We start from the raw sequence: 27,730 nt of genomic DNA on the forward strand, positions 1-27,730 counted from the left end.
GACATTAGCTTTGGGGTTAGCATTAATAGTGAAAAGGGGCTGTGACTCAACCTCAGACTTTTCTGAGAAACTACTGTTGTAATAAAAGACGAGTATTTCCACTGTATTGACTGAAACTGTAAACATGCGAGACACGAATATATCGACTTTTACATCATTTAGGCGGAATGAATGCAACACCGTACGTTACTGGCTCATTGGCTGTCTTCCACTGTCAAGCTATGGCGTTAGCTAGCACTGTGGCTAATTAATTTAGCAGATAAACAGCAAGTGTGCATGTTATTGTTCATTCACTTGCTGGCACAACTCTGCTTACACAACTGCTGTCAGGTTTATTTAGGTTATACAGAAGGACAAATGAACTGCCATTAGTTTATTATCATTCAAATGATATATTGCACTTGGAAAAGAGCACACAGATCCACTAACACTCAGCAAATCACGCAAGCACCCGTTTTTACCCCTTTTTTGTACAACCTGTTCAGAGCGGGAATGTTGTGCTGATACTCCTCTGTCTTGTCGCTCTGTATGAAAGGTCCCAACACGGAATGGGGGGTGGGCCATCTGTGTAAAAGGGAGGGCTGGCATGGTGGACAGACGCTGACAGTGTTGCGTAAGTTCACTCGCCGAAGGAGCTCAAAGTTCAGTTCACACAGATTAAAATGGCCTAGTTTACATTCATTTCTACTGTTTCTTTAAATGAGCTGGTCAGAGCGATTCTTTTTCTGTAGAAACTCCTCCTGCCCATCCAACCCCAGCTCCCGATCACTGCCACGTTACTGTAGATTACTATAAAATCATGTGTCATAACTGGCCCACTCTATATACCATTTTCTTTATTATGCAGAAAGTGAAAAGAAGAGGGGCAGTTAAGGTAAACTGTAGATGCAATGGAAAGCTTATTTAGCCATCAGCAGTTCAAAAACGATCACAGGCTGGTTAAGGCTCCACCATTGGCTTCATGACAGTCACTCTGTTCTGTTCGGTTCTGTTTGCATACCGAATGCCATAAGTCCTCAGGTGCCGCAACAAGACGCAGTTCTTCTACTGATGTTTTTTGTTTGTGAGAGAGAGCGCGAGAGCGAGGCTAGGAGGGGCTGAGCAAATCCATGTGCTGTGCACAGCTCTACAATTAAATAAGATATTAACAATTAGAAATAGAAAATCAGTATATGGCGGTCAACGTAAGAAAAATAATGTATGGGAAACATACACTTATGTGTAGGAATATGGTCGTTCAACACTTCACAAGATGTAATTCCAAAGGAAAGGGCTGTTTGACATCAAGATAAAGTGGTGAAAATTTCAAAATGAAGTGTGCACTTCAACTGATATTAGCTTTTTCAGTAGGCATTATTTTAAAGGGGCTAAATGTGTTTTTGTGGCTGACCCCGCCCACATCAGTACATCACTCCGCCGGTACTTCTGCTGCTTCTCTAAACTGACAGCACGCCGATCTCAATCTATGAATAATTACCTCACATACTCCCCACGTCAAATCAGACTATCCCTTTAATGCCTGGTCTGAACAGGGCCTCTGACACAAACACCACAGATACCTTGATTATGTCTCAAAGGCAATCTCATGGATTTGTGATTAACTCGTTTATTAGTGTCTCACAGAAACAAGTGCCCAGTGGATATATTTGTAAGCCACACCCTAGTAAGTGTGGAGCTAGCTTGGGCTGGTTTTCACACCAGTTACTTGAAACCAGTTGTTGAAATCATGGATTTGAACAATGCTCTGTCTGGGTTCTCCCTCTATTCATCATCTATACAGATGCTGTAAATTAAAGCCTCTCAGAAATCTGTTTAAATCCGAGTTAACCACCATCAAGCATTTCAGTGACTCATCTTAGTGGTAATTCACGTGGTAGGGAGGTGGGGAGTTCTCTTAAAGTCAGTAAGTTACTCTGTGGTATGTGGTGTGGGTGGGTGTGTGTGTATGTGTGTGTGTTGTGCACTCTCTCCAGTTATGGTGTTTATCTGGTTGCTAGGCAGCGGCTGGCCTTCGCTCTGGAATGGACCTCACTTAGAGAGGAGAGGGATGGGGAAGGAATGGGATGGCAGAGCCTGTTTTGGTTCAGACCTTTTCACAGAAACTCGTTTTGGGCAAGTTTAATTTAGATATAGACATTGTATATTTTGAATGTACTGAAGCATGAGTCTTATAAAAATCCAAAGCCATGTGAAGTGGGAGGCTTTCTGTTGTGTCTGTGGGTGGTTTATTTCACTGCTGCTGTGTGTGGCGATGCTTGTTCCTGTGTGTCTGCTGTGGTATATGCTAACTCTGGTTATATTTAGGATTTCTTTTTCCTTGGCCAAACAAATGTGCTCAGGAAGGCTCATGTCAGTGTAAACCTCCCTAAAGAACAATACATTTGAGTAACAAACGTTACATGTTGAAAAATGTGCCAAGTTTCCCCTTGGAAACTGGTCAGCAGATAAAGTAAGAATGAAACTGAACAAAGAGTTTCTCAGACGTTAACTTGTAGCTTGTGTGTTCTAAAATATTCACTTAGATAAAGGAATTGTCAGATATTTTTGGGAAATACCCTTAGTCACTTTCCTGCTGAGAGCTAGGCCAAGCTGAACTGAGAGGGTTCCCTGACATTTGCCTTTTAAATAGTTTGGCTTCAAATGATAGTTCTGCATTTGAGGAAGCATTAGCTTTCCTGTTCACCAGGAAATAGATAAAGCAGATATCTTTCCCTGAAACAAGTTGTTGTTTTTATGTCACTGAAAAAATGTAAACTAAGAAAAAAATATGTATATGTATATATACACACACACACACACACACACACACACACACACACAAACACACACACACACAAATCCACATGTATAGGAACATACTTGTTTGATACAAGACAAAACAAAATGATCATTCAGCCCTAATTTCCATGAAGGCCAGACAAGTTATTATTGTCATCTACTGAGCAGGGTCTGACATCTTCTAATCTCCAATGATCAGCTAAACAGTAAACTCACTCATTAAATGTGTGAAATCCCACCTCTCTGCTGTTTTTCCCTAAATGAAAAACAAAGTGAAAGTATTTTATGTTGTAAAAGCCTATTCTTTCAATATTTTGGGAAATGCCCTCAATCACTTTCTACCAGAGAGTCAGGCGTTTTCCAAAATGTTGAACATCACCTTTAATGGAGGTTTCAGCAAAGACAAGGCTTTCTTTGCATTAACTAGCAGCAGGCAGCTCTGTTTCATCCATAGTGTCCATAGTGTCCCTCAGTGACTTTGTTGTGATGATGCACATCATAAAACTGTTGACGTCCTTGGATGTGGATGTGGCTTAGGACCTCACTGTGTGTCACTCGGTGCCCAGCAAATGTGAAATTGAAAAAGAAAACATTAAAAACAGATTCAGTGTATTGAAATCTACTGAAAGAATTACACTGTGTTGTGCTGTATGTTGCAGCTTGCCGGAGGAGTGATCCTGGGTGTGGCCCTTTGGTTGAGACATGATCCCAAGACAAGCAACCTGCTGGGGCTGGAACTTGATGGAGCCCAAGCCCCCAACACCTTCTACATTAGTATGTATCTCATCTGTACTGTCTCCATCTGTCTCTGTGTCCGTCTTCACACTGTCTGCATCTTATGGAAAATCTCCTGCCGAACCCAGTGGACACAGTCCAGTGCGACACTCGGAAAATGTTGGTGTTTCTGGCATTTGTGTTCATTTGCTTTACTTCCACATGAAGACACCGCTGTTTGTCCGCCAACCAGCCCCAGTTAACTGTTACTAAGTGCATTCATTCAGATGAAAGTGCTCTCTTTTTTTTTTTATCCTTTTAATTACTCTAAATTTGTAGACTTATAAACACTGTTTTATGGTCAAAATGATCGTATCTGTTATAAAACTGCATGGATGCAGGACACCATCTGATAATGAAAACTCTGGTGTTTGCCATTTTATTTTACTGATAATATTTAATATAATAATATAATAATATTTATTTAATATAATATTTCATCACCGTAACCTCACAGATAAGTTACCTAAAAGAAATACCGTGGAACCAGAAAGAAGTGTCATTGAAACAGCACAGCTATGTCTTGAAACAAGTATTGATATATCCCTTCCGTTAATATTATCAAATACAATATGACAACAAGTGCAACAAGTAACAGTGTAATGATAGGTCTACATTAACTATTAATGACAAGAATAGGTGGATCTCCTATTGATTAACTTGAAGATAATATTCATTATGAATAAAGTAAAGATAAAAGCTTACATTTATAAGACCTAATAAATAGTTTAAACAGTAGTTGCACTCCTGTAAACACATAAAGAGTCTGATGGGTAGGTTTATTACTTTGGGACACATTATTTAGGGATTAAATTAATTACATATATAAACATCAGCCAGTGGGTTACATGATAGTCATAATGAATTGTGAACACTCAAACAAACTCTCGTGGACACTCAAGGAAAATGGTGTTGTGTACGAAAAACAGTAGTTTTTTTTTTTTTTTGATAACATTTTACTTTTCAGACACAAAGCATTTATTTTTGTCAGTGAATGTGTTGAATAGTACCTTTGTGATTCATTTGAATTCAAGCAAATATCTTAATTGTAAAAATCAAGTTATTCCAGGGTCAATAAAAACAACCAGGTCTTGAGCTGATGGCTGGGTATGTCAGTTATCTCCAGGGACAACACTCTGGTAAACCGTGATGGGAATAGTTTACACTGTATGTGCACCTGCCACAGTTTGTGGGACTATGGTGACTTCAGATGACTCATAATGAACAGATGCATAGATGTGAAGAGCACATTGAAAAGTTACTTTTGACAGTTATGTGAGTTTGTTGGCGAGGTGTCATCTGGTTTTCAGAGAGCAGGCTGGTGTTTCTGCTCTGTCCAGTTAAAACTCATTCTTTCTTAAACGTGATATCTGTGCTTTACTGAGTGTCCGGTGGTGACGGCCCATAGCTGTGTGGGATAACCTGGATTTTTTGGTGGGGCCACCCCCATAAATGCGAATGTCTGTGGCTGACAGAGTGAGTGATCAAGTTACACCACTGGTTGGCCAGCCAAGTGTTGGAGTTTCCCCATTGGCTGTTGCTTTTTCAAAATGATTTAGCACAAACAGTTTCTATTAGGGGTGTTGTCAACTTAGAGCATTTGTCGCTGGATTTAGAGACTTTTTTTTTTTTTTTTCAAAAAAGTTCAACACCCAAATAAAAGTTTCTGTGAGAAAAGGATCAAATCCTCACATTCGAGAATTCATAAGAGATTGATCAGTAATAATTTTCTGTTGATCAACTCATTGATAAATTGACTTGTCTCAGCTCTACTGATGCATTCACACATACAGTGTACAGAGCTGACCCTCAGTAACCTGGATGTGAGAATATTAGACTGGCGTCAAATACATTATGATGAAGTGGAGGCTACCCCGCCCCACCCAGGTCACCGTCGACTTGTGACCAGGTCTAACAGAGGACACACAGCTCATCATATGACTCTATAAAAAGCTGGCACTCCCACACGAAGTCAGCCGCTGTCATGTCTCCAAGTCTGGAAACCAGCATCAACATCCAACATTAGTCCAATGAGCTCCTCCCGTCTGTATTCACAGCCCGAGTTGTGAGGAAGAAGAGGGATAGGAGAGGTCAACAGGACAACAATAGGAAAATTAAATTACAAAATCTGGGAGAGAAAGAGTGTGTTATATAAAAAGTGAGGAGGTTTGAATCGTTGTCGTCCTCTGGGGCAGCAGAGCTGTGTTCAGTGTAAAAAAAGAGGAACTACTTGGGGACTTTCTCTCAAACAGCCTCAATGATTACATCCTACCCATTACATAAAGCCTCCCTCTCATTCCAAAGGAGGGGAGAAAAAGTTGGTTCAGGAAAAAATTCCTCACCAACCCCCCTCCCCACTTCTCCTCCTCCGTCTTCCCCCGGCCCCACCCCTCTCCCTCCCTCCTCTTTGAAAGTTTTCCTCTCCTTCACTCCGCTCAGTTTCTTTCCACTGTCGCTCCCCATTACTTCCCCATCTGGTTGTGGTTAGTGTTCGAGTCGCGCTGTCTCAATTCTCCTTATTTCTCCCTCCGTCTTTCCCTCCCTCCCTCCCTCCCTCCCTCTATCTCTGTCTGCCCTTTTTTCCTCCCCTCCTCCCCTCCTGTTTTCGTCTCCTGCTGCCAGGAACTTTTCAATATGAGGTCCTACATCTGCTGCTCTCCTTTCTCTCACCCCAACCCACACACACACACACACACACACACACACACACACACACACACACACACACACACACACGCAGAGTGGTGACCAGCCTCCAGCTTTTCTACAGAATTAAACACACACTTTTTAAATACCCTGAAAATCACTTAAATCTGTTCTGTCCCTACTTCAAAACAACAGAAATGAACTGAACTACAGCAGGATAATCAGTTAAGGTTAATCAGATAGGAGGTTTAAGTGAAACTTTGTTTGAAAAAAGTGTTTGTGTTAAAACTTAATGTGTCAGTTCCCGTAACGTCATATTATTTTCCAGTTAAATCAGTTTTCTCAGTAGAACAGGAGTTGAGGGGTCAGTTCCTTCAAGGTTACATAATCATTACAGCAATTGTTGCATAGCTAGCAACTGTCACAAGAATGCTGGTTGGGACGAGTTAGAAATGCTTTTTATCTGAGAAAAGGTCAAAGAAAACACACACTGAGCCTCAATCATGAAGCTTTTTATTTCAGACTAGAATGAAAGATTTCAGGGAGTTAACATCAATAGGATATAAGCTGCTCACACTAATGAGCTAAGGATAGGGTGTCACTGATCTTAACTTTCCACTTTGATAACACAAACCTAAGTATCCAATAAAACAGAAAACCCTACACAACAGCCTGCCACTGAATCCCTTATAGTTTTGTCAGGGCTATGGCAGAACGGTGTTGTTGTTCAGGTCTTATTGGTAGTGTTTTATTAGACTGTTATACTCATATAGTTAGTGTTTAATATAGGTTGTACACTACAATTTAGATAATGTTGTGAAGAAAGTACTTGGAAGCTCTTTGCATACAACCCAGTGGCAGACAGTAGTTGTGCAATAAGAAGGCATTTATACATTTGAAAATTGATTTATAAATCTATAATTAAATAAACAAAATCTGTAACCTTTCTAAATTTGAAAAATTTATTGATGATTAATATTTAATTTATGAATTATTTTTAAACCTCTTTTTATTGCTCAATAAAATATCAAATAATGAATTACTTATTTACTACTACACACTTATTTATAGATTAATACATTTATTTGTAAACAACAAATTTATCAATCCCCTTTTTTTATTGTAGAATTTGACGCTCAGCTTTAAAAGTAATGTAATGTTATTCATCATCTTATAATGTTACATTTAAATGTCACCTCGGTTTGTTTGTGATTCCGTCGGGTTTGTGATTTTATAACAGTTTTAAAAGAAAGAAATTCAATATTGGACATGTGTAAAAAAGACTTGTATTTGTAAGAATAAAAAAGAGACGGTGTGGCTAAAATATGTGAACATATGATATAAATAATGTGAAGAAGAATGGAACTGGCTGTTTGTCTTCCTGCTTGGATGCATTTTGTGCAGGTGAAGAGTCTGGACTTCACTGCTGCATCTCTAATGAAAAACGCGGTTTTGTTTGCCGTTCAGTTTAGACACAAATATTTTTCCTTTGGAGTTCAAGCGACACACAGCGGCTTCAGCTCCACTGCCAGCAGCAGCCTCTTCTGGTCAACGGGTCCATCAGCTTCGTAAAGTAAGTCTTCTTTTCTAAGGTTTGCAAACTTCCAAATTATTCAGCATAATGATTTAAAAATGAGAGGCAAAGTGTAAGTATTAATTGTTGTAAGCTAGTGTATCTATCCTGTAAAAACCCACCAGCCAATAAAGCATAATGGCTGACATTAGCTAGCATTAGCATGCTCTTCTGTAAAACATACCATTTAATAAGGTAAGTTCAGTTTGCTATCAATAGAACCCTTAAGTCATAGTTTGGTAACTTGTTTGCACAGCTAATACATTTGTAATATATGTGGTTTTATTAGGTTTCTGGAGACACTGCAGATCATTGTATTTATTAGTGTATATTTGGTATATTTTTGTTGTATATTTCCATAGATGTTTATCCTATAGATGTTTATCTTTCTGCTGTGGTAAATGAATTTCCCAGTTGTGGGATAAATAAAGTTAATCTAATCTAATCATATAGAAACAGTGTTAATGATAGTGCTGCAGTGCTAGGCTTCCTCTCCACCACCATCTGTGCTTCACTGCAGCTCACAGTGCAACCCCCCAGCCTCCCATCATCCATCAGGTGATGTAAATTTACTCTTATATCCAGCATTACCATGTATGAGGGAGGTGGTAAAAATAAAGCATGACATAATGTCTACAGTATGTGGCTGAAAATACTAGTATTCCAGTCATCAGTGTGCTGGTTGGTGCTTAGATTATTTTGGTTTCAGTGCACTCAGCCATAAATATTCTGGTGGTTAATATAAACCAGGCAAAGAACTCCTCGTGTCATTATGTTATAGATGAGATACATAGATGAGTAATTGTACAGCCATGCATTATCAGTGCATGTCTTAAATGCATATAGACAATTCAACTAGAACAGCATCGGTGAACAATGTTCAGCAGTAACTACCACAGCATCAGAGCTTTTCACCGGAGGCATTTCACTCCCTCATCCTCCATTTTGCAGCGCAGCACACTGGGTTCTCCTTCCTTAGGATTTATCGCCTGTAAATATAATGGGAGTGTGGCTAAAAGTGAAGCTGTCTAACACAGCAGCCCAAACCTTGGAATAAATGGGACGGCGAAAACAGGAAGACCTCTCTGTGTTAGACAATACAGTACTGCAGAGCCACAAACTACGCATTCAAAAACGGCCAAGTTGGCGCCTCTTTAAAACAGGTTTAATAAAGATGCACATCATTCATGTAAGATTTATTGCTGGGCTTTTGTATTGGACTGCATTAGTTTCAGTTAGGTTTATAAGTATTTATTGGATTTGAATATTTCTTCCTATCAGCAGCTAATGGCACTTTTTAGTCACATGGCAGTGGTCGCTCAGTACTTCATAATACAAAAAAAACTGGCTTTACACATTTTGCACATTGTTTTTTTTGTACCCACATCTTAAAACTTGTGAACTACATAATCTGCTTTTCATTTCAAACATAACAGCAACAGAGTTGTTCAAACCAGTGATGGTGAGCTCTCACTCTCTAAGTCTGCCTTTATCAAGGGGAAGCCGTCATTTGGTTTCTGAGTCAGTCAGTCCCTGTGTATCATGTGTTACATGAATCAACTATATTATCACTGAATTTAATCTCAGCATTTTTTTCTTTACAACAGCATTTGCCTCGGCCCCTTAATGGAGTCTTTGAGAGAGGGCTACTCCAGGTCACCGGAGGCTCTGGTGCTGTATCCTCCTCTGCATCGACTCCCCCTCTGCAGATCACAAAGAATGAAGCAGCTGCCTTTATCTTGCACAGCATTCATGGTTCAACACAGGACATTAGTGTGAAACCAGCAGAGATGTGCTGCCCAGTGTCCAGGAGGAGAATATTATAAGTCAACACAAAGTCGGACCAATTCTACTATTGATATGCAATTTAACCGAACTGAAAGAGGTTAAATATTCACTCGCATTTGTTTATTTGTGATACATCAAAAACCTTGTAGGAGACTTTGGTGAAATCTGGTGCATCTACCATTTCTTCTTAGTTTCTGTTTATGATAGAACTGCATGATGTGAAGCTTCTCTCTTTTTGTCAACATTGAGGACATGGTTGTCTTGTTTGAATAAACAGGACCAAGAAGAAAGTGAACTGTTATATTCTTCTCAATGTTGAAGGATCGTTGCTCGGTTAATCTTTCTGTTTATCAGATGGAAAAAACATCTGGCATGTCTCTCATGGTTGTGTATATTTTGATGTGGAGCCAAGATGCCTTTTTAAACAGCTTGTTGGGGTTTCCACAACTTCAGTTACTTATATTTGTACTACAGGATGTGCCTCATTGCCTGAACAGCAATTCATCAATATAACAGTACAGTTTGTATTTATATAGGATGTTTGTTATTAGTTTGAGGCTGCTGCTGCACGTCCAGCTATTAAACCGCTATCTGTTTCATATACTATGTCTGATCTGAACTGCATAAAATGGTCTTATATGACATGACGCGTTTGTGATTAATGTCATCACCAAATTGAGGCCTTCCTTTTAACAAACCTTTGTAAACTCCTCTTCAAACATCAGGCCAGACAACCTGCCTGTAAGTGGTTTTGCTTAGGGGGTTGTGACACAATATTTAAGTTAAACTGTTTAAATTAAAGTGCGGTTATAGGTATTCTTTGTGTAAATATAGCCAACTTGTGTAGAATAACACGAAATTACTAATTCAGTTTTAATATTGTCTCCAATATACCGTTTAGCAACATATGAATACTTCTACTATTTGAAAGTTGCAAGTGTGTGATTTAGAAGCAGTGAGGTCTGGGATTAAACTGCTGAACACTCAGCATCAATACATACTTAATAACCTTTGTCAACTAGGCTTTTATTCTAATTGCAGAGGAAGGGTAATTGGAAGAACTCAATATGATTATTTATTATATTATTACTGCCGTCCCCTCTGTTTCAGTATGCCCATTTCTCATCTCTCTCTGAATCTGGCTCCCTCCCCCTTCTCTCTCTCTCTCTCTCTCTCTCAGTCTAGCATATAATAAGCAGATCATTCCCTCTATACAAATACAACTCCTGATGTTACTGTAATATATACAGTTACATTTCTACATTATTTCCCCACACATTGATTCAACTATAGGGTCCCCAACCTGCAAGTCCCTTGCTCTTTGAAAAATAGCAAATGCGCCGCTCCACCCTGTTTGCAAACTGCTAACCATGATGATGGAAATATTCTGCCTCAGGGTTGTGTCGCAGCCAACGACACAGGAAACACTGCACAGACAGAGGGAGAAATGGATTCCACTAAATATCAGCAAATCTCAAACAGTCTGTCAAACAGTCAAACAGTCAAGAAACTGAAAAGAAGCTGAAACTACTGAAAACATTGATCCAAACTACTGAACCAAACTACATTACTTGAACTACTTCAACAGGCGGAAACCGTCACAGTCCCCTGACTAAAACATCTCTGACCATCTGAGGGTAGGTCTTAAACATGCAGCATGTGGAGGACAGACTTAAAATATCTCAGAACTTGAAGCGAAGAGTGGGTGAAAATTCCTGAATCAAGAATAGAAAGACTTTTACACTTTTACCGGCTACAAGTGTTTACAAGCTGTTTTATCAATCGGGGGATTACTCAGCACTAACTCACCACATACTGACTGACCTTTGCACAAACCGCAATAAACAGTTTATAAAATAAAAAAGTAACAATTCATTAACAGGGAGGTTTAATATCACAAGAATTTCAAATTTACAGATGAAACCCTGAAAGAAAAATCACAGGTTGACCAACAAAAATGTTTTCAGATATTTTCATGAAGTGTGCACGTGTGTGTTGTGCAGTGCATTTATTGCAACTGCATCCTCGATTTTACAACATATCACCTCCAGAATCGAAATAATCTCTGAACCGATGTTGGTAACATTGGAACAAATAGTTTGGGAGTTAATTCTAAAGGAGTTTTAAATTGAAAAGACAACCGGACTTGATTATTTGTCTGGGAAGACGTTTCACCTCTCATCCAAGAGGCTTCATCAGTTCATGTACGCATCTGACCAGGCTGGGACTGGTCCAACTTTCTGGTGTGGAGACCCAGGTATTTAACCTCTTGTGGGCGTTCACAAGGCTGATGATGTCACTGGTTCCCTTTTGTGCTCCAAGTGTCAACGACAGTCGTTTGCATGTATGTCGTTGGTGGAAAGTTGGTTTCGACTTCGTTAGTGCTCTATTGTGTTATAACGACAGTCGTTGGAGTCACTTGGGATCAACGTTCATCGTCCACACCAGAAAGTTGGACCAGTCCCAGCCTGGTCAGATGCGTACATGAACTGATGAAGCCTCTTGGATGAGAGGTGAAACGTCTTCCCAGACAAATAATCAAGTCCGGTTGTTTTTTCGATTTAAAACTCCTTTAGGATACTATGACCTGGACAAATGAGAATATGCACATGCTAAGGAGTTAATTGATACTATAGATTTCGATGAAGCAAAGATGAATCACTTACAGCAGGATGTCTTGCAAAAAAACTGATTTTTGAAAATTTGATCAGCCCAATTTCACCTGCTGAAGGGAACATGACCAGAGATCAATTCATATTAATTTCAGAAAGAAAATGTGCCGTCAGTAATGAAAGACTGTGGAACGAGCATCTGAAAATGTGCACCAGATTCATCAGTGACGCTTTCTGAGAGTTTATTTATCAAATGGACTTTAACAACACAATTTTATAAAATGTGTAACTGAAAATAAAAAGTAATAACTTTAATGAGGCTTGGTCCAGACTTTATGTGTGAACCTTTGTGAAAAATCTAATTAGAAATCCTCCATGAAACACCACACAGAGTTTCTCATGTCGTACATGTCTGGACCGGTGAATAAATAGTAACCTTCCGAAATAAAACAGGGAACAGGAAGCAGCAGAAAGGAAGGCTTCGCTGTATAATAAACAATAGTCAGATGACATCAGCAGCTAAAGTAAATGCGTGTGGATAAAACATGTGGAGACACATTGTTTCATTGGCTTAATCATCTGAGGGAAATTCCACCTGTCCATTCAGTATGTTGTTTGCAGGAGATGAACTAACACAGTTGGCTGAATTTCAAGGACATAGGTGGCGGTAGTTAGTGTACAGTATGTAAAGCTCATTGTAAAGGACAAGTAGGATTTGATCAATCTCTAGTAAATAAAAATATACAACAAAATTAATTAAATTAAATGACATTAATCGCCCTCAATATCTGACCACTTGTAAACATGTGACTGAAGCGCCATACTTAGGTCACATGATGAAAACCAGTCATATCCATGACGACTGGGCAAACTGCATCCCCCCAGGAAGACTGTGACGTGCAGTAAGAGTGGACCTTGAGTTAAGATTTTCTTTCTTTTTTTTAAATGAAACGCAGTAAATTTGTGGTTCATTATATATTGCAAGTGAAAATATAAATTTTCCACCTCTTCAGTATTGTGATTTTAACCATGCCAGCAGCATCGTGGCTCTGGGGAAATCAGAAATCAGAAATCTGTTGTTTTCCCACTTCAGGTCAGAGTGCAATATCTTCATATTTTGAAATATTCCAAAATGTTGAATAAACTGATTTGGAGCTTTGTACAGACATTCATGGCATCTAGATTGGTTGGTTTGGTTAATGCCACCAGCAAGTCAAAGCTGGAGTGGAACCAAATGTGGTCCAGACATTTTGGTTCCCAGAGGATAAACTGTAATAACTCTGTTGATCTCTTGACTAATGTTAGTGCCAACAGGTCAGAATTTCAAAACGTGTGTCTGATACTTTAGTTTATGACTAAAATACCTGCAAAATTATTGACTTCAGCTGTACTTTTGTTTATCTGCTAAATCTAGAAGGTGGGCATATTACCTGCTTTACAGCAGCATGCCATTGTGAGCATGTTAGCATGCTGTCACCACTGCGCCTGAGTGTATTCTAGCCTCAAAGAGCTGATAGCATGGCTCACAGTTTAGTTTGTTTCCAGCCTCAGTGAAGATCAGGGTGTACAACAGACAAACAAACAAGTTCATGTGATGTTTGTGTTTTAAACAGCGATGCACTAAAAGGCAGGGTGAGACGTCTGCAGTAATAGGGAGGGGCAAGAAGTGATGAGTAATACAAAGATAATTCTAGCAAACTTCTGCAGTTTTTTTTATTTGTCCGTATCACACGTGTCTGATGGAGCCAGTATGCTCCTAGTCTAATAACTTACGCTTGATTAAACACAACCTGCAAGTCTGTTTTCCTTCGTTTTAAGTGTGTAACTTCATTAATTATGTACTGGGCTCTATAATCCTAAAACACTGGTGACCTACGCTTAGTCCAGTGCCTGAACGAGCACAGATGAGACAGTGACACTCCTGTTGCTTTCACTACGTCTCCTGATGATGCTGCACTCGCTGGGAGAAAAGTCCAACCTCAGGATGGTGTAGTGAGCGAGAGTTTAAAGCTTACCACAAGAACACTTACACCTTAAGGAGGAATAAAGATTAAAACCTAACACTAATAGCAATGTAATGCTAAGTAGTTTAGGATTTCTTATTGCTACCTTTTATTACATGAAATAGCACATCATGTTGTCTTTATATTTGTAGCGTCTCATGGCAAAGCTGTAACAGGGAGAGTCTTGTAATCAATCAGACGAATAAAAGCAGGAGAAAATGAAATCAAGACAGACAGGAGGAGAGATTTAAGTAAATGAAATTATTGAGAGCATAATTTTGAAGGAGCAAATGTATTACACAGAGAGGACAGATGGGTGGTGGTGTAGCAAGAGAAGGAGACACTGAGATTGCCAAACAGCGTCGCAGGATGACTGTGTCAGACCAGAGAGCCACAATACCAGAGATTGAGAGAGCACTTGGTCAGTCGCCAACATATCAATTTAGAAATTAGCTTTAGTGTGTGTGTGTGTGTGTGTGTGTGTGTGGGTAGAAGAGGGGTGGGGGATGGGGTATACGAAGTACAGGACCAGTTAGTGGTCCAGAATCAAATTATGTCTGAAGCTACATTATGTCTGAGCCTGAATACAGAGAGCCGCATTCTCAACCTGATACGGCACAGTCAGACCGTGGGAGACTGACCCGCTTCTCACTGACATCAGTGTGTACTTCAGGTTTTCCGTGTTTGTCCTGGTGACATCAGTGTTTGTCTGGCAAAAAATTATTTAGTCTGATAAAGTAGAGGTGTGTATTTTGTTATTCATGTAGAACAAAAATGCTTAATGATATTAGATAACCAATTTTTCCTCTGTCGCAGAGTCATGTGCATCTCTGAGGAACGTCTTAAGAATCAATAGTGAAGATGTAACTCGGAAATTAACCAGTTAGATGTTGCTATTAATGCTAAGTAAGCATGATAATCCCAACTCACGATCCAAACCAGACAGTCAGCTGGCTAGATAGGTAGCATGTGAGGCCAAACCATGTGTTACACTGAATAAAAGATGAGGCTAGTTATTGTGCCTGTCTACTTTGTTCATAGCAGCAGCCTCTAGCTGCTTGATCCAGAATTACCATGACACTGTTGTTCCTCTGGCCAACAGGAGTTACCTGGATAAACTTAGTAGTGTTGTAGAGTGTGTTTGCTTTAATAGAGGCAGAAAACGTGATGTGGTGATGACTAGTGACGATACCACTATCAGTATTGTCAGGAAAAATGCAATTATTAAAAAAAAAAACAGACTTTTGAGGGCATAAAATGAATATATTATTATAAAAATATATTTTATGCAATTCATCCATGTGATAATATGTGTCATAATTACTTGTTTATCTAATATTGAACACTTACGGGTGTGTGAGCGACTGAGTGAGCGTTGAACGACAACTTTCCCCATTGGTATTTCAAAATGTATTGACGCAAACAAGCAGTGTTGACAACATAGTGCTTTTGTTGTTAGATTTCAGAGCACTTTAATGGCTTTTTTCAAAAAAGTATCTAACGTTAAATCTAGAGACATTTTTGACAAACCTTAGCTACTTCCCACAGAAGAGCGAGAGTCCCGCCTCTCTGTGTGTCTACCCTGGTAAATGAGGCGGAGCAGCAGTTTGTTACCCACACAGTGGCTGTGCACCACCTGAGATACAAAGCAAGAAAGATAGTCCGTCTCTTCTAACTTTCTCTCTGAGTGATGATTTTACAGTAAATGCAGCTGAAGTCACAGCTCAGTCTTTGTCTTTGACTAGTGTGTCCTGTGATTTTGTCAGATGACGTCGTGGATTTTAGCAACAGCTCGAAGGGGGCCGCTGCGTAACATGTAGTCTTAATGAGCCACATTTCAGCCACCTTTTCAAACTTGTTGCGTTGCCGTGACAACAGAAACAGAAAAACATGTCAATAAGAACAGCTTTATTGGGAATTCAGCTGTAAATACGACCTGACTGACCTGATGTTAGTTGTTTACGATGGTTCCACAACAGTTTTCAACTACATCGTCAATCACTGACCGTACGCCGCCCAGTCATATACTGAGTTTTGACCTGGTCTTGTTTGTATATTGTTGAGGTGTTGTTAAAGCATCACTTGTTAGAGTAACGGAGCATGAAAATTAGCCCCAACATTTTAGTTCAAGAAGCTCTTAGATTCACATTTCTGTTTTCATCATGGGCGTGTTTGTTTATTTAGTTTGTGGAAGCATCACTAGTCTTCAGCTAATGCTAATATCTCACATTCCTGAGCCTTTGATCTGCACATGAATGCACCACCAATTGGCAGTTTACTTCTCAAATGTGTCCTCACATTAAACAGCATTAGCACAGTGTTAAAAACCAGAGTAATCACTGTAATAAATGATCTCACGCAAACACTCTGCTTGTAGATCTTTTCTTCATGTTGACTGCAGTGAATGGAAACTAAACAGCTTTAAACCCAGTTAACAATGTAGGAGCGCAGTCATTTATATTTATAGGAGTAAAACCTGCAGAAACAGCAGATTGGTCTTCAGAGAAAGAACAAACCAGAAGTGATTTTCTGTGGATTTCTCAATAAAGTTTCTACTGAACAAATTCAGAGAGAATAAATATTTTATGACTTCTCTATTTGTGCTTTGAATTTATATTTAAAACCACCAAATATTTCAAGTATAATAATGTTCCTCCTCTATAATCCCATCTTTCCATCCTGCTTTAAAAAAAAAAAAAAAAAAAAAGAAAAAGTAAACTGCTCAGCTTGGGGTTTACAACCACACACCTCCTGCGATTAACACAAAGCAGACAAATGACTGTCCCTGAAGAGACCGTTGAGCACATTAACACACATCTTTCTTTCCACGCTGCACCCCTGCCTCCATCCTCCATAAAGTCAAATATTTATCTCCAGACAGTTTAACCAAGAAAACATGGACGTCTCTACAGATACTGTGATGTAAGTGTGTGTGTGTGCGAGGAAAGGAGGGAGCAAATGCAGGATCTGTTTCACGCCCTGGATGAAAAACAGCGTTGTTGAATTATGGAGCAGGAGCTTTGTACAAGAAAACAAAAAACATCTTCCTGTGAACATGACTCATTGCTTTCTACTGGCATTGCACCCCCTGTTGCCCATCAGATGTTATTGCATGCATGTAGCTCTTAAAGGGAAACTACAAAATGAAGTGATTTGTTATTCATTGTTTGTATTAAGTATGCTGAGTATCCATGCAGCTCTCTTATTTAAACCTGTTAATGTATGTGTGTTGCCATGGATACTAATCAATCAATCTATACTGTCTGTCTGTTTTTCCAGGTGTCCACATCCTGATTGCTGTCGGCGCTGTGATGATGGTGGTCGGTTTCCTCGGTTGCTATGGTGCCATCCAGGAGTCTCAGTGTCTGTTGGGAACTGTGAGTCACAGTCACATTTAAAGGCCCCTGTGGGGTTTGAGACCTCTGTGGAGCTGTATGACGATGAGTGGGTCATGATTCTGTTTATGTCATGGCCATGACACGATACGCAGTCCTGCCAGTGATTTCACACCGTTACACTGATCAACATGTGACGGCGCTGTGTCGAGATTAGCTGCAGTACATCAGCAAAGGCAGAGAAGAATGAGACTGTGAGACAGTGAACACTGATGTAAACAATGTAGGGTTTAATTACTTGAAATGACACATTTGTTAGACCTCAAAGATACACAGAGCGTTTTGTTGAGTAACACGTGACTTTTGTTTGTTTACAAGACACAGGGCTCCTATAACTTATAAAACCTTGTTCTGTCTCATTATGTAATCATGTAGATCCTCAGTAAGCTAAATCCTTAAATGGAGCAGTTATCTGATGTCTCTGTCCTCTCCTGCAGTTCTTCGCCTGCCTGGTCATCCTGTTCGCCTGCGAAGTGGCAGCTGGAATCTGGGGCTTCATGCACAGAGACACAGTAAGACTGCAAACATACACTAGAGGAGATAGACATGTAACATTGAGCCTAAAAGTACAGTAAATACAGTGGCTTCAGAAAGTATTCAGACTCTTTTTACATTTAAATGTGTTCTACATTTACATTTGAATGGATAAAATTGCCATTTTGTCCACCGGTCTACACTCAGTGATCCACAGTGAAAACATGTTTTTAAGACATTTATTAAAATCAAAAACTGAAATTTCATTCAGTACTTTGTAGATACCTCTTTTATGCTGCATTCATCCTTCCCACAAAGCCCTCATTCTCCCGGTCCCTGCTGCTGACTTTAGCTTTAGAAATGGTTTTATACCCTCACCCTGATCTATGCCTTGACACAATCTTATCATGGAGGTCTACAGAGAGTTCCTCGGACTTAATGGTTTAGGATTTCGCCTGACATACAGTGTGAATTGTGGGACCTTGTATACACAGCTGTGTGCCTGTCTGAACTATGTCCAATCTGTGCAGGTTGCCACAGGTGGACTAGAATCAAGTTCTAGACACATCACATTAATTTAATTAATTAAAGCAAACAGGAAGCACATGGTCAATTTACTTTTGTAAATGTGAGGTTTCAGTAAAAAACATGTTTTCACTTCTTTGTGGGTTATTGAGTGCAGACTGATTTTATCCATGTAAAATTAAATCTACAACACAGTAAAGTGCAATAAGAGAAAAGGTGTGAATAGTCTGAAGCCATTTTAAATCTACAGGATATGTGTAGGTCCTGAAGTTGAGGTTAGATATCGTATTATAAAACAAAGGCTTCAAAAAGTCTGGTTTGTATATGGTGTTTTCAGATATCCTGGATTATTATGCCTGAATTATGAAAGAACCCTTAATCAGACTTTTATGATATCAGACAGACTTGTCTGGAAGATTAGTCATGGAAAATGACATTCTGTATCAAGCAGGAAAAAAGTTGTTGAATGATATGTTTGGGTTGATTTATCATATTGGACGCTGCATCGCCTTGACGATGCTGAAATGATATATTGTCTGAATGCCCTGTTACTCTTTCTTGAAAGTCATTTGATGTTTGTCATTTTTTTCTGAGCAGACACGTATGATTTTGAGCTTGTACTCAGTTTGAAGTTTGTTAAGTTCATAGAAACCTCCTTGTTACTGTTCCAGGTGTCAAAGGAGATGATCACCTTCTATGACACTGCATATGACAAGGCCATGACACAAAGCCTCGCTGACCCGAACAACAAGCAGCCTGCTACCGCTGTGCTCAAGGTCTTCCATGAGACGGTATGAACAAACACTATACATTTATATTTTTTAAAGATATAACTTATGATAAATTATATTAAATTAAATATATATTTTCATTAATTTACAAAACCATCAACTCAGGTCTTGAGGTCTATTTTATGTGTCTAAATATAAATAGCAAAAACCCTGCAAGACTTGTAAGGGCTGGGACCCTTCAGCAGAGCAGCAGGTGTGCAAGTGACCTAGATATATATCAAGTGTAATACATGCACCTTACCACAAGGCAGAGCTGTGCTGAATACAGACACTCGCTGTCGCGACAATAGTTACACGGTCAAGATTTCGTGTTTCAATGTGGCACGAGTTTTTCCCACATTAACATAATTAACCTTTTTACTTGTGAATATATGTATATCTAACACTGGTATTGATCTGTACCTCAGGGCTCCATTTATTTTCAGGGGCACTATTTTTCTCTAAAGAAATTACATTGATGTATTAGAATTTTAGCGTAATATCCAACATAAATCCAGTATCCACTATCTGAGGTCTTTCAAAGCTCCTGGTGAACCTCTCTATGTTCTTGCTGCTTTTTTTTCTAAAATTACAAACAACAAAAAATGAAAAATATCTACAACTCTAAATAAGCTGAAATCTGTAGGTTGTGAAGACAGAAACAAGTGGCGGCCTGATCAATGTTCAAAGACATAAGACAGGACTTTAAGGTCCATATTTTCCTTTTCTCCTGTGTTGTATTTGAAGTGTTGATCCATAAGAAGATATATTTGTGGTTTTAAGAACCAAAAACCATCTGAATGTAGTTTTACATCTCCTCTCTCAGGCTTCTCTCTCGAGCTCTAGTAATAACAGGTTGCTGAGCCAATCAGAAGAGAGGAGGCTCTGAGCCTCTTCTCTTAATGATAATTTAATTGGCTCACAGTTTTCTGAGTGGTCCAATAAAAATATAGCAGATATCACTCAGAGAAACCAAATCCTGCAAGGTTGGATGGTGGGTCCAGCTGGGCAGGGCTTGGGGCATGCAGCCTCTGATAAATAAGCAGGCATAAAAGTTGTAATGGTTAAAAACGATGAATGTTGGAGTGAAATTATCAAGGATCACATGTACAGCATGTTCACTGTGTTGTTTTTGTATTTCAGCTGAACTGCTGTGGTAAAGGCCTGGGGACCTCTTTTATAACAAAGATCACGGACACATTAGGCATGACCGACCTCTGCCCCAGCGGCTCACAAAAAGTTGTAAGTGTGATCGTCCATCTCGACAGTGTTGTCACCACTTTCATGCAACAACAGCCCTGGCCAGACTGTGGACAGAAAGCAACACTGGCATTTCAGATTAAATATTAAAGGTGAAGGAGGGTTGTACAGCACCACGTCATCACGGTGGTGTGTTCCTCAACCTTTCCATTGGGAGCCTGATATGCAGATGCAGATAAAAAAAACAAATGGATTTGAAATTCAGCTGAATTTGTTCATTATTTGGAACCAACATAATGCTCTTAAAAATACAATAAATGCTCACCTTTCACATAAACACCGGACACCTTTACAGCTCTCAGTGGTCATCAACCTTTTGTGAAGAACGGACCTTCCACAAAGCAGACATCTTGTCTTGTCAAAGCACAGCTGGAGCGAATAACAGCAAAGACTGCTCCGTTCCTTTTAGATGTACCAGTAAGTTATGTCAGAAACAATAGTTCAACAGGGAAATTCACATTCTTGCTGAGAACCAGATGAGGAAATTGATACCACTCCCATCAGTACAGAGCTGGAGCCATGAGACGAATCATTACTGATTTCCTGTGGATTAAACTAACGAGATAAAAAGTGTTAATCAGTGTGAACGATGCTGTTGAGGTACAGCTGATGCATTTTGTAACTTTGGACAGAACCAAGCTGCTTCCCTTGACTTCCAGTCTTTATGCTAAGATAAAATCTGGCTCCAGCTCCACACTTAAAGCACCAGAATGAAAGTGGTTTCAATCTTCTCATCTAACTCTCAGCAAGAAAGAGGAAAAACATAATGTCAAACTGTGTAATGTTGTCAGTTACACATGTTTGACAACTCAAAAATGTCTGCTATGAGAAAGGTCTACAGGGTCAGGGGCCTGAAAAGGTTGAGAAACAGTGATGAAAATAAGTGGAGTGTATAATCCAACAAAATGTGTGATGTAGATGAATAGATAACTTAAGTTTCTTCTTACTCATCAAATTAAACAAACTAGCCAGAGAATATTTGTCTTCATTTATAGATTTATTGTAAATGATGAAATTACTTTTATCAGTGATAAGAAATATCATGCTTGTCTTGGCAGCCATCTTTATCCCAATTTTACACAGGAAAAGCTGAAAGAAAAATCGCATTTTTCATTTATTGTCACTGTGTGTTCAGTTTTAAACAGATTTCCAAACTTTTACATCATTTCATCTGCAGACTCCGTACAATTTTCACACCATTTGAACAATCACTGCAGGTGTTTTGAGATTGAATTGATTCATAATTTATCATTGTTTACACTGAAGCAAAGATTATAAAAGCTTATAAACCCTCGACCCATGAGACCAAACTTCACATGCCTGATCTTAGTTTCAGAGAAAAAAACAGTCAATTACGAGATATAAACTTAACTTTTAGCAGCACGTAGAGACTGAATGACCCAAGACTCAGAACTAACATCCAAACAGGTTCAGCAAATTTGCTTACAGTAGCTTAAACTGAGTTTAATTTACAAGTATTCATGTGAAATTGACCTGAACAACACAACTATACAAAATGTTTAATTCCAAACTGGAAGAGTATCAAAAAAAGAAGTGCTCACCTTCCCGTGGCGCAGTCCAGACTTTTCATGTGTGAACTTTTGTGAAGTTTAAAGGAGCTATTTGTAAGTTTTGCTAGTGTTACACACAACATTAGCATTAGCAGCTGTTTACTTACCAGACTAGAAGAAACGTTGTGAGTTCAGCATCAAACTTCATTCCTTTACTCACCAACAGCTGTCTCCAGAGGTGGAAATCAAACCTATTGTTTTGCCTCTATTTCTATCACTTTTTTTCTTCAACTGAAGTTAGCATGCTAACCAGCTAGCCCTGATGCAGCCGGACCATCTTGTCTTTCTAATACCAAGTGACTGTAGTGTCCAGAGTGCTTGGGTTCCAGCGGCTGTGGTGCTTGGAACACTAATAATAATATTGATAATAACAATCATTTCTTCTATTCTATACCTCGGTCTGACATCAACACTCAAAAATTACCAGAATTCTTAAGTGGTGAATCTGCCTTCATGGTCAGTGTAAACTACATATGTCCTGTGTGAGAATAGAACAGGCATAGCAACAGTTACTAATGTGACAGGGCTTTGTAAACAGTCTGTTAAAGATGTCAACAATTATGGTGCTGTGCTCTTGCCCTAAACTCTGATTATAGCCCCTAGTGAAAACTGGTCACTGGAATAACTGTGGAATATAGCTTAGATAGTAATTAGCCAAAGTCAGATATGGAACATCAACATGATACTGTTGTTCTGAGCTGATTTAAATTAATGTCTTGATGTTTTTTCCTTTGCAGAATTGCCACCACAGGATCAACGAGTTGTTCTCAGATAAGATTTATCTGATTGGTATCGCCGCTCTGGTGGTTGCAGTTATTATGGTGAGAATTTGAAGCAGCACATCACAGAAGTAACAAACCCTTCAATAACACAGTGTATTTCTTCCTTTAATTTATCCAAAAGCAAACAGGTACATACTGCATACCATAACACAGGGCACAAGATATTGTGTGTGAGATTGTGTGCCATGGCAACGTTGAATCCTTAAATCTGTTGTATTTAACCACCACCACGTGCTGTGTAGTCATGGCAGTGGATGTGTGCAATAAATAAGTGATTATTAGTAAAATGTATAGAACAGATAATATGTATACATTCATGCTGGTTCAGCTGCATCACTTACCTAAAAGACACAAGTATAGTTAATGACTCATATTTCTTTATAGTACAGCTGAGTAACTGTTGTTCAGTCGTTTGTTTACAATTTCTAAGTAATGTTACCAAGACTGCATTTTAAAGAAAAAAACATGGCAGCAAAAGAGAGCGACCAACAGGTAATTCAGAGCTGCCAGGCCCAAGTTTGTCTTCGTAAAGAGCAACAGTTTAAATATAACGTTATTAACTGAATCATTTAGACTGTGTGAGCCTTCACATCTGTAATGTGTTCAGAGCACCAAAGTAGTCAATTTAAGTACTTTAGTATTAACTTAAGTCATCTTCTATGGAACATTTAACATATTTATTCCTCAACTGGAGAACAAATGTTTTGTGTTTGGTGTCTGTCTGTCTATTATGACATATGATGTTATGGCTCTATATTAAAGGATGAGACTCGTGCTATTCTAAATCTTTAGCGTTGTCAACAGATCCCACAAAAAGATCAAAACCAACGTGTTAGTCATTAATCAATACTTTCTGACTTCTCTACCCTGTCAATGACACTCAGCCTCATGCCAAGTGGTTCCTATGAAAGAGGTCACAAATAGTTTGACATTTCTTCCTAAAACAGCTGGTCACTGAGTTTTTAGCTAGCGTCACTGAAACAGGAGGAAATGGTACGTTTAGTTGTGACTAATTTCAGTACACATTTACATGTTTCTGGTAGCAGTGTGTGTGGGACTGAGTCAGAATAAACCACTTTTACAGGGAATTATGTGGTTTGACTGTTTCTTGCCAAACACCAGCTGGGTACAGTCAGTCACTGAGTCATTGAGTTCCTCAATAAATAGTTCCAGCATGTAACTCCCTCTAAAACCACACATTGTCATTTTTACATAACTGTTTGTGTACAGATTAAAACAAATAAGTGTTAATTAGTGAGTTGGTAGGTGTATTTTTAAAACATGCCTCCAGTCTTTATGCAAGAAATGCCAAAATTAGAGAGATGTCAACCTGTTTCTTTAACTGTTAACTATTTCTTTGGATAGACCCCAAGCTGGTCTGGGGTAAAGGGGAGTAACAAAAGAGTAGTTTAGGAGCTCGAGGAGTCATATTATATTATATGTATATATATGTTCTCAAAGATTTATTGCCAAAACATGAAGCACAGTATAATTTCAGGAAGAGCCAAGGCCAAAATAACAAATGTAACAACCCTAACTAGAAACAAAACCACAATACTGAAACTAAAACAAAAGAAAAGTTCACAGTACTAATCTCCCTAACAAAAAAAAAAGGGTTGAAATAAAATGGCAGCTCTCCCCTACAGGGCTCCTTGGCAGGGTTTACCAACTACAGTCAAATGAAATCATACAAACGGTAACCAATAACTGAAATTCAACAAACAAAATGGTAACAAACAGCATGTGGCAGAGGGAGTGACCTCAGAGGGCTGGACCAATTAGCTGCAGGTCCTGAGATGCAACTAATAATCATGAGCTGAGGCCTACAGAGCCTGAGGAGCAGCCCAGTAAATCAGTTATGTAATCATCCTTCATGTCTGTGTCCACCCTCAGATCTTTGAGATGATCTTCAGCATGGTGTTGTGCTGTGGGATCCGCAACAGCCCCGTGTACTGAGGCGCCGGGCTGCCAGCGTCCTCGCCAATGAAGGAAGGACGACCTCTCCGTCTCGCTCACTTTTCTTTTCTTTTATAAGCAGGAACCGTCACATATTATTGCTTGCTGGATTTTAGTCGGCTCGTTGAGAAGACAACATAAACCATCCTCCATTGAGCGTTTTAATTACACTGTCAATGATTTTGTTTTTGTTCGTCACAGATGCTGTTATGCATAATTGACCAGTACTATCCTAACCTGATATGTAGATATTATATTACACTGTCACATTGAATTACTTCCACCAGTCCTGGTGCTCTAATCCTTTAGGGATTCATTAGTTGTTTACTGCCTCCTTGCCTATGAACATGCTCTTATATTCTTGGTTTTAAGGATGTTTTTTTTCACTGTTTTATGTATAAACTGTATATAAATATATATTAACAGTGCTTTATGACTGCATGAGCATGGATACTACAGTAAATTCTTGTATTCTTCCTGCACTATGCTTATATGTCTTGCCCTAGACCGAACCAGATGATGGTGTATAAGACCGGCACTAGTGTTGGCCTCACCATGCTGCATAGAGGTGAACATACACAAACACACTTCCCCGTCCGACAGATCATTGTCTCGGTTCACATCCACATCAATGAGAGGATTTATACCATCTCTCATGTCTTTAGGCTAAATATGAAGCTACAGCTAGCAGGTGATTAGCTTAGTTTAGCAGAAAGACTAGAACAAAGGGGAAATGAGTGCTGGAAGTATTTTTCTCCAGGTGCAGTGACGTCTGGAGTCTTGTCATCGTGAGTTGGCAGGTGGAAAGTCGCACCGGGCCGAGAAATAGTTCCAGCAAGTCGCTCCCCTTAAGTGTTACCCATAATAATGCCAAACAGTCATATTCAACTCCCCATATTGTTACATTTGTCAGATTCACAAATGAATGGTGTTTTTCAGGGCTGTTGTATTAGATTAGATATTTCAAGTGTTCATGCTTTTGTATCTGCTCCCTTCAACTTTATTGTGTAATAGTCTCAGACTACTAACTGCAGTGCTAATATTTGTGGTAGTAGAGGGCAGTGCAGTCACATGAAAACTGTTGATCTAAAATCAGACTTAAAGGTGCCATATTTTACACTTTTCCTGTGTTGTATTTGAAGTGTCGATCCATAAGAAGATATATTTGTGGTTTTAAGCCAAAAACCATCTGAATGTAGTTTTACATCTCCTCTCTCAGGCTTCTCTCTGGAGCTCTAGCAACAACAGGTCGGTGAACCAATCAGAAGAGCGGAGGCTCTGACAGCTGAGAGCAGTGACTGTTTTGTTGTGACATCATAAAGTTACAGAAGTCCTGACAGCTCATTATAAAGCTCATTTCTCAATTTCTATGTGGACTGAGCGCTTTGATACTTTCACAGTATTAGTAACCTAGACCTGCTTTATAATCAAAACACACATGGAAATCTGACTTCATACAATATGGGACCTTTAACTGCTGCTTTAAGTTCCACCAATTAGAGAACTGCCATCTGGCAACTGAACATCCAGTGGAATTTTTTATTCCACTACAAAGGCTTGAAGTATTTGGTCCTGAGGTCTGTTCCTGCTAGATGCATCTGCCACTGACACTAACTCTTCAGCACTGCAACGCATCATCAACTCACACACTCACCGAAAATCTTGCCATCTTGTGTAACCTCCCATATTATCACAGTGTGTGTCAACCAACTAAAAACCTTGTATTGTTAACATCTCTTACTTAAACTGAGAAACCGTAAAAGTGTCTTGTAATAGTTACAGCTCTGAAGTATTGTACTAATGAAAATAATGAAGGCTGTAAAAAGACAATGTATGCCTTTTTTTCTCTTTGTATTGTGATATCTTTGTCTGGTACGTCATCACAGGAGTCTGAACAGGAAGGGTGGAAGACTGTGCAAGTGGCAACTGAGAGGAAGTCGAACTGTCAATATATGTCAGTACATCAGCTGGTTTCTCCCCAGAAATCATTAACTAAAATATGACACCCATCAGTCCAGAATTCCCCAGTGATAAGGGCGATAGCTGTGTTTCTCTGTCCGTGTTGCTGCCTTTTCAATTTTGGTAACTGACAGTCAGGAGCCACTGCCATTTAGATCTCAACCCATCGCTACTCTCTAGACTTCGGTTTGCCCAAATATAAAGGGATTAAATGTATTTTACAAATAAACAGTCAGGTGGTCTCGTCTTTTTCTTTGGGAATCCTAACCGAAACGAATGAAATGTAAACCTACAGACCTACTTCTTGCACCTCAAGGTGATGGGGATAAAAGAAACAGAGCAAAAAGTAACTGAACTCATGTCGAGCTTCATCACTACAGTAGTGATACCTGCCTTACAAATATTACAGACTGGATGTGCAACAACTAAATGAGGAAACGGAACTGACAGACTAACAGATTAATTAAACTTCAACAAGTTTTTTTAACTATGTTACGTTCCCAGAAAGAGTAAAGGGATAAAGGGAAGTAACAATAAAAGATAAAGAACCGGGGAAAACAGAAACGAAACAGGAAACCAGATTCCAGAAATAAACAAGGAGGAACTTAATTCACAGTAAGGGAAAACTATAACGAAAAACTGGCAGTAGAGCACTGGGTAACAACAACCAACGTCAAACACACAAAAGTAAGACTGTATTTATGCCACGAGGGGAGTGATGCAAAAGTGAGACCATATGTCGCTCTTCCATTTGTAAAGAAACTGACTCATATTGTGATTTCTACTTGACTGTTTTAACTTGACTAAGCAAAGTACACACTTTGTCTTTTCCTGTTAACAGTGACTCACGTAATTGAACTGTTC

General features: G+C 39.2%; 1 protein-coding gene across 1 annotated transcript in view; it reads left to right on the forward strand.

Moving 5' to 3' along the window:
- Window positions 1-27,097, forward strand: part of LOC130167507 (CD81 protein-like) — a 34,682-nt gene extending 7,585 nt beyond the window's left edge. The window contains exons 2-8 of the mRNA XM_056373775.1: window positions 3,438-3,552; window positions 17,454-17,551; window positions 18,007-18,081; window positions 19,240-19,359; window positions 20,482-20,580; window positions 22,907-22,990; window positions 24,845-27,097. Coding sequence (XP_056229750.1) covers window positions 3,438-3,552; window positions 17,454-17,551; window positions 18,007-18,081; window positions 19,240-19,359; window positions 20,482-20,580; window positions 22,907-22,990; window positions 24,845-24,907 — 654 coding nt within the window. The 3' untranslated portion in view covers window positions 24,908-27,097. The remainder of the gene's footprint in view (window positions 1-3,437; window positions 3,553-17,453; window positions 17,552-18,006; window positions 18,082-19,239; window positions 19,360-20,481; window positions 20,581-22,906; window positions 22,991-24,844) is intronic.
- Window positions 27,098-27,730: the final 633 nt, after the last annotated feature.

Source organism: Seriola aureovittata, chromosome 1 (genome assembly GCF_021018895.1).
Source record: "Seriola aureovittata isolate HTS-2021-v1 ecotype China chromosome 1, ASM2101889v1, whole genome shotgun sequence".
NCBI classification, from domain to species: Eukaryota; Metazoa; Chordata; class Actinopteri; order Carangiformes; family Carangidae; genus Seriola; species Seriola aureovittata.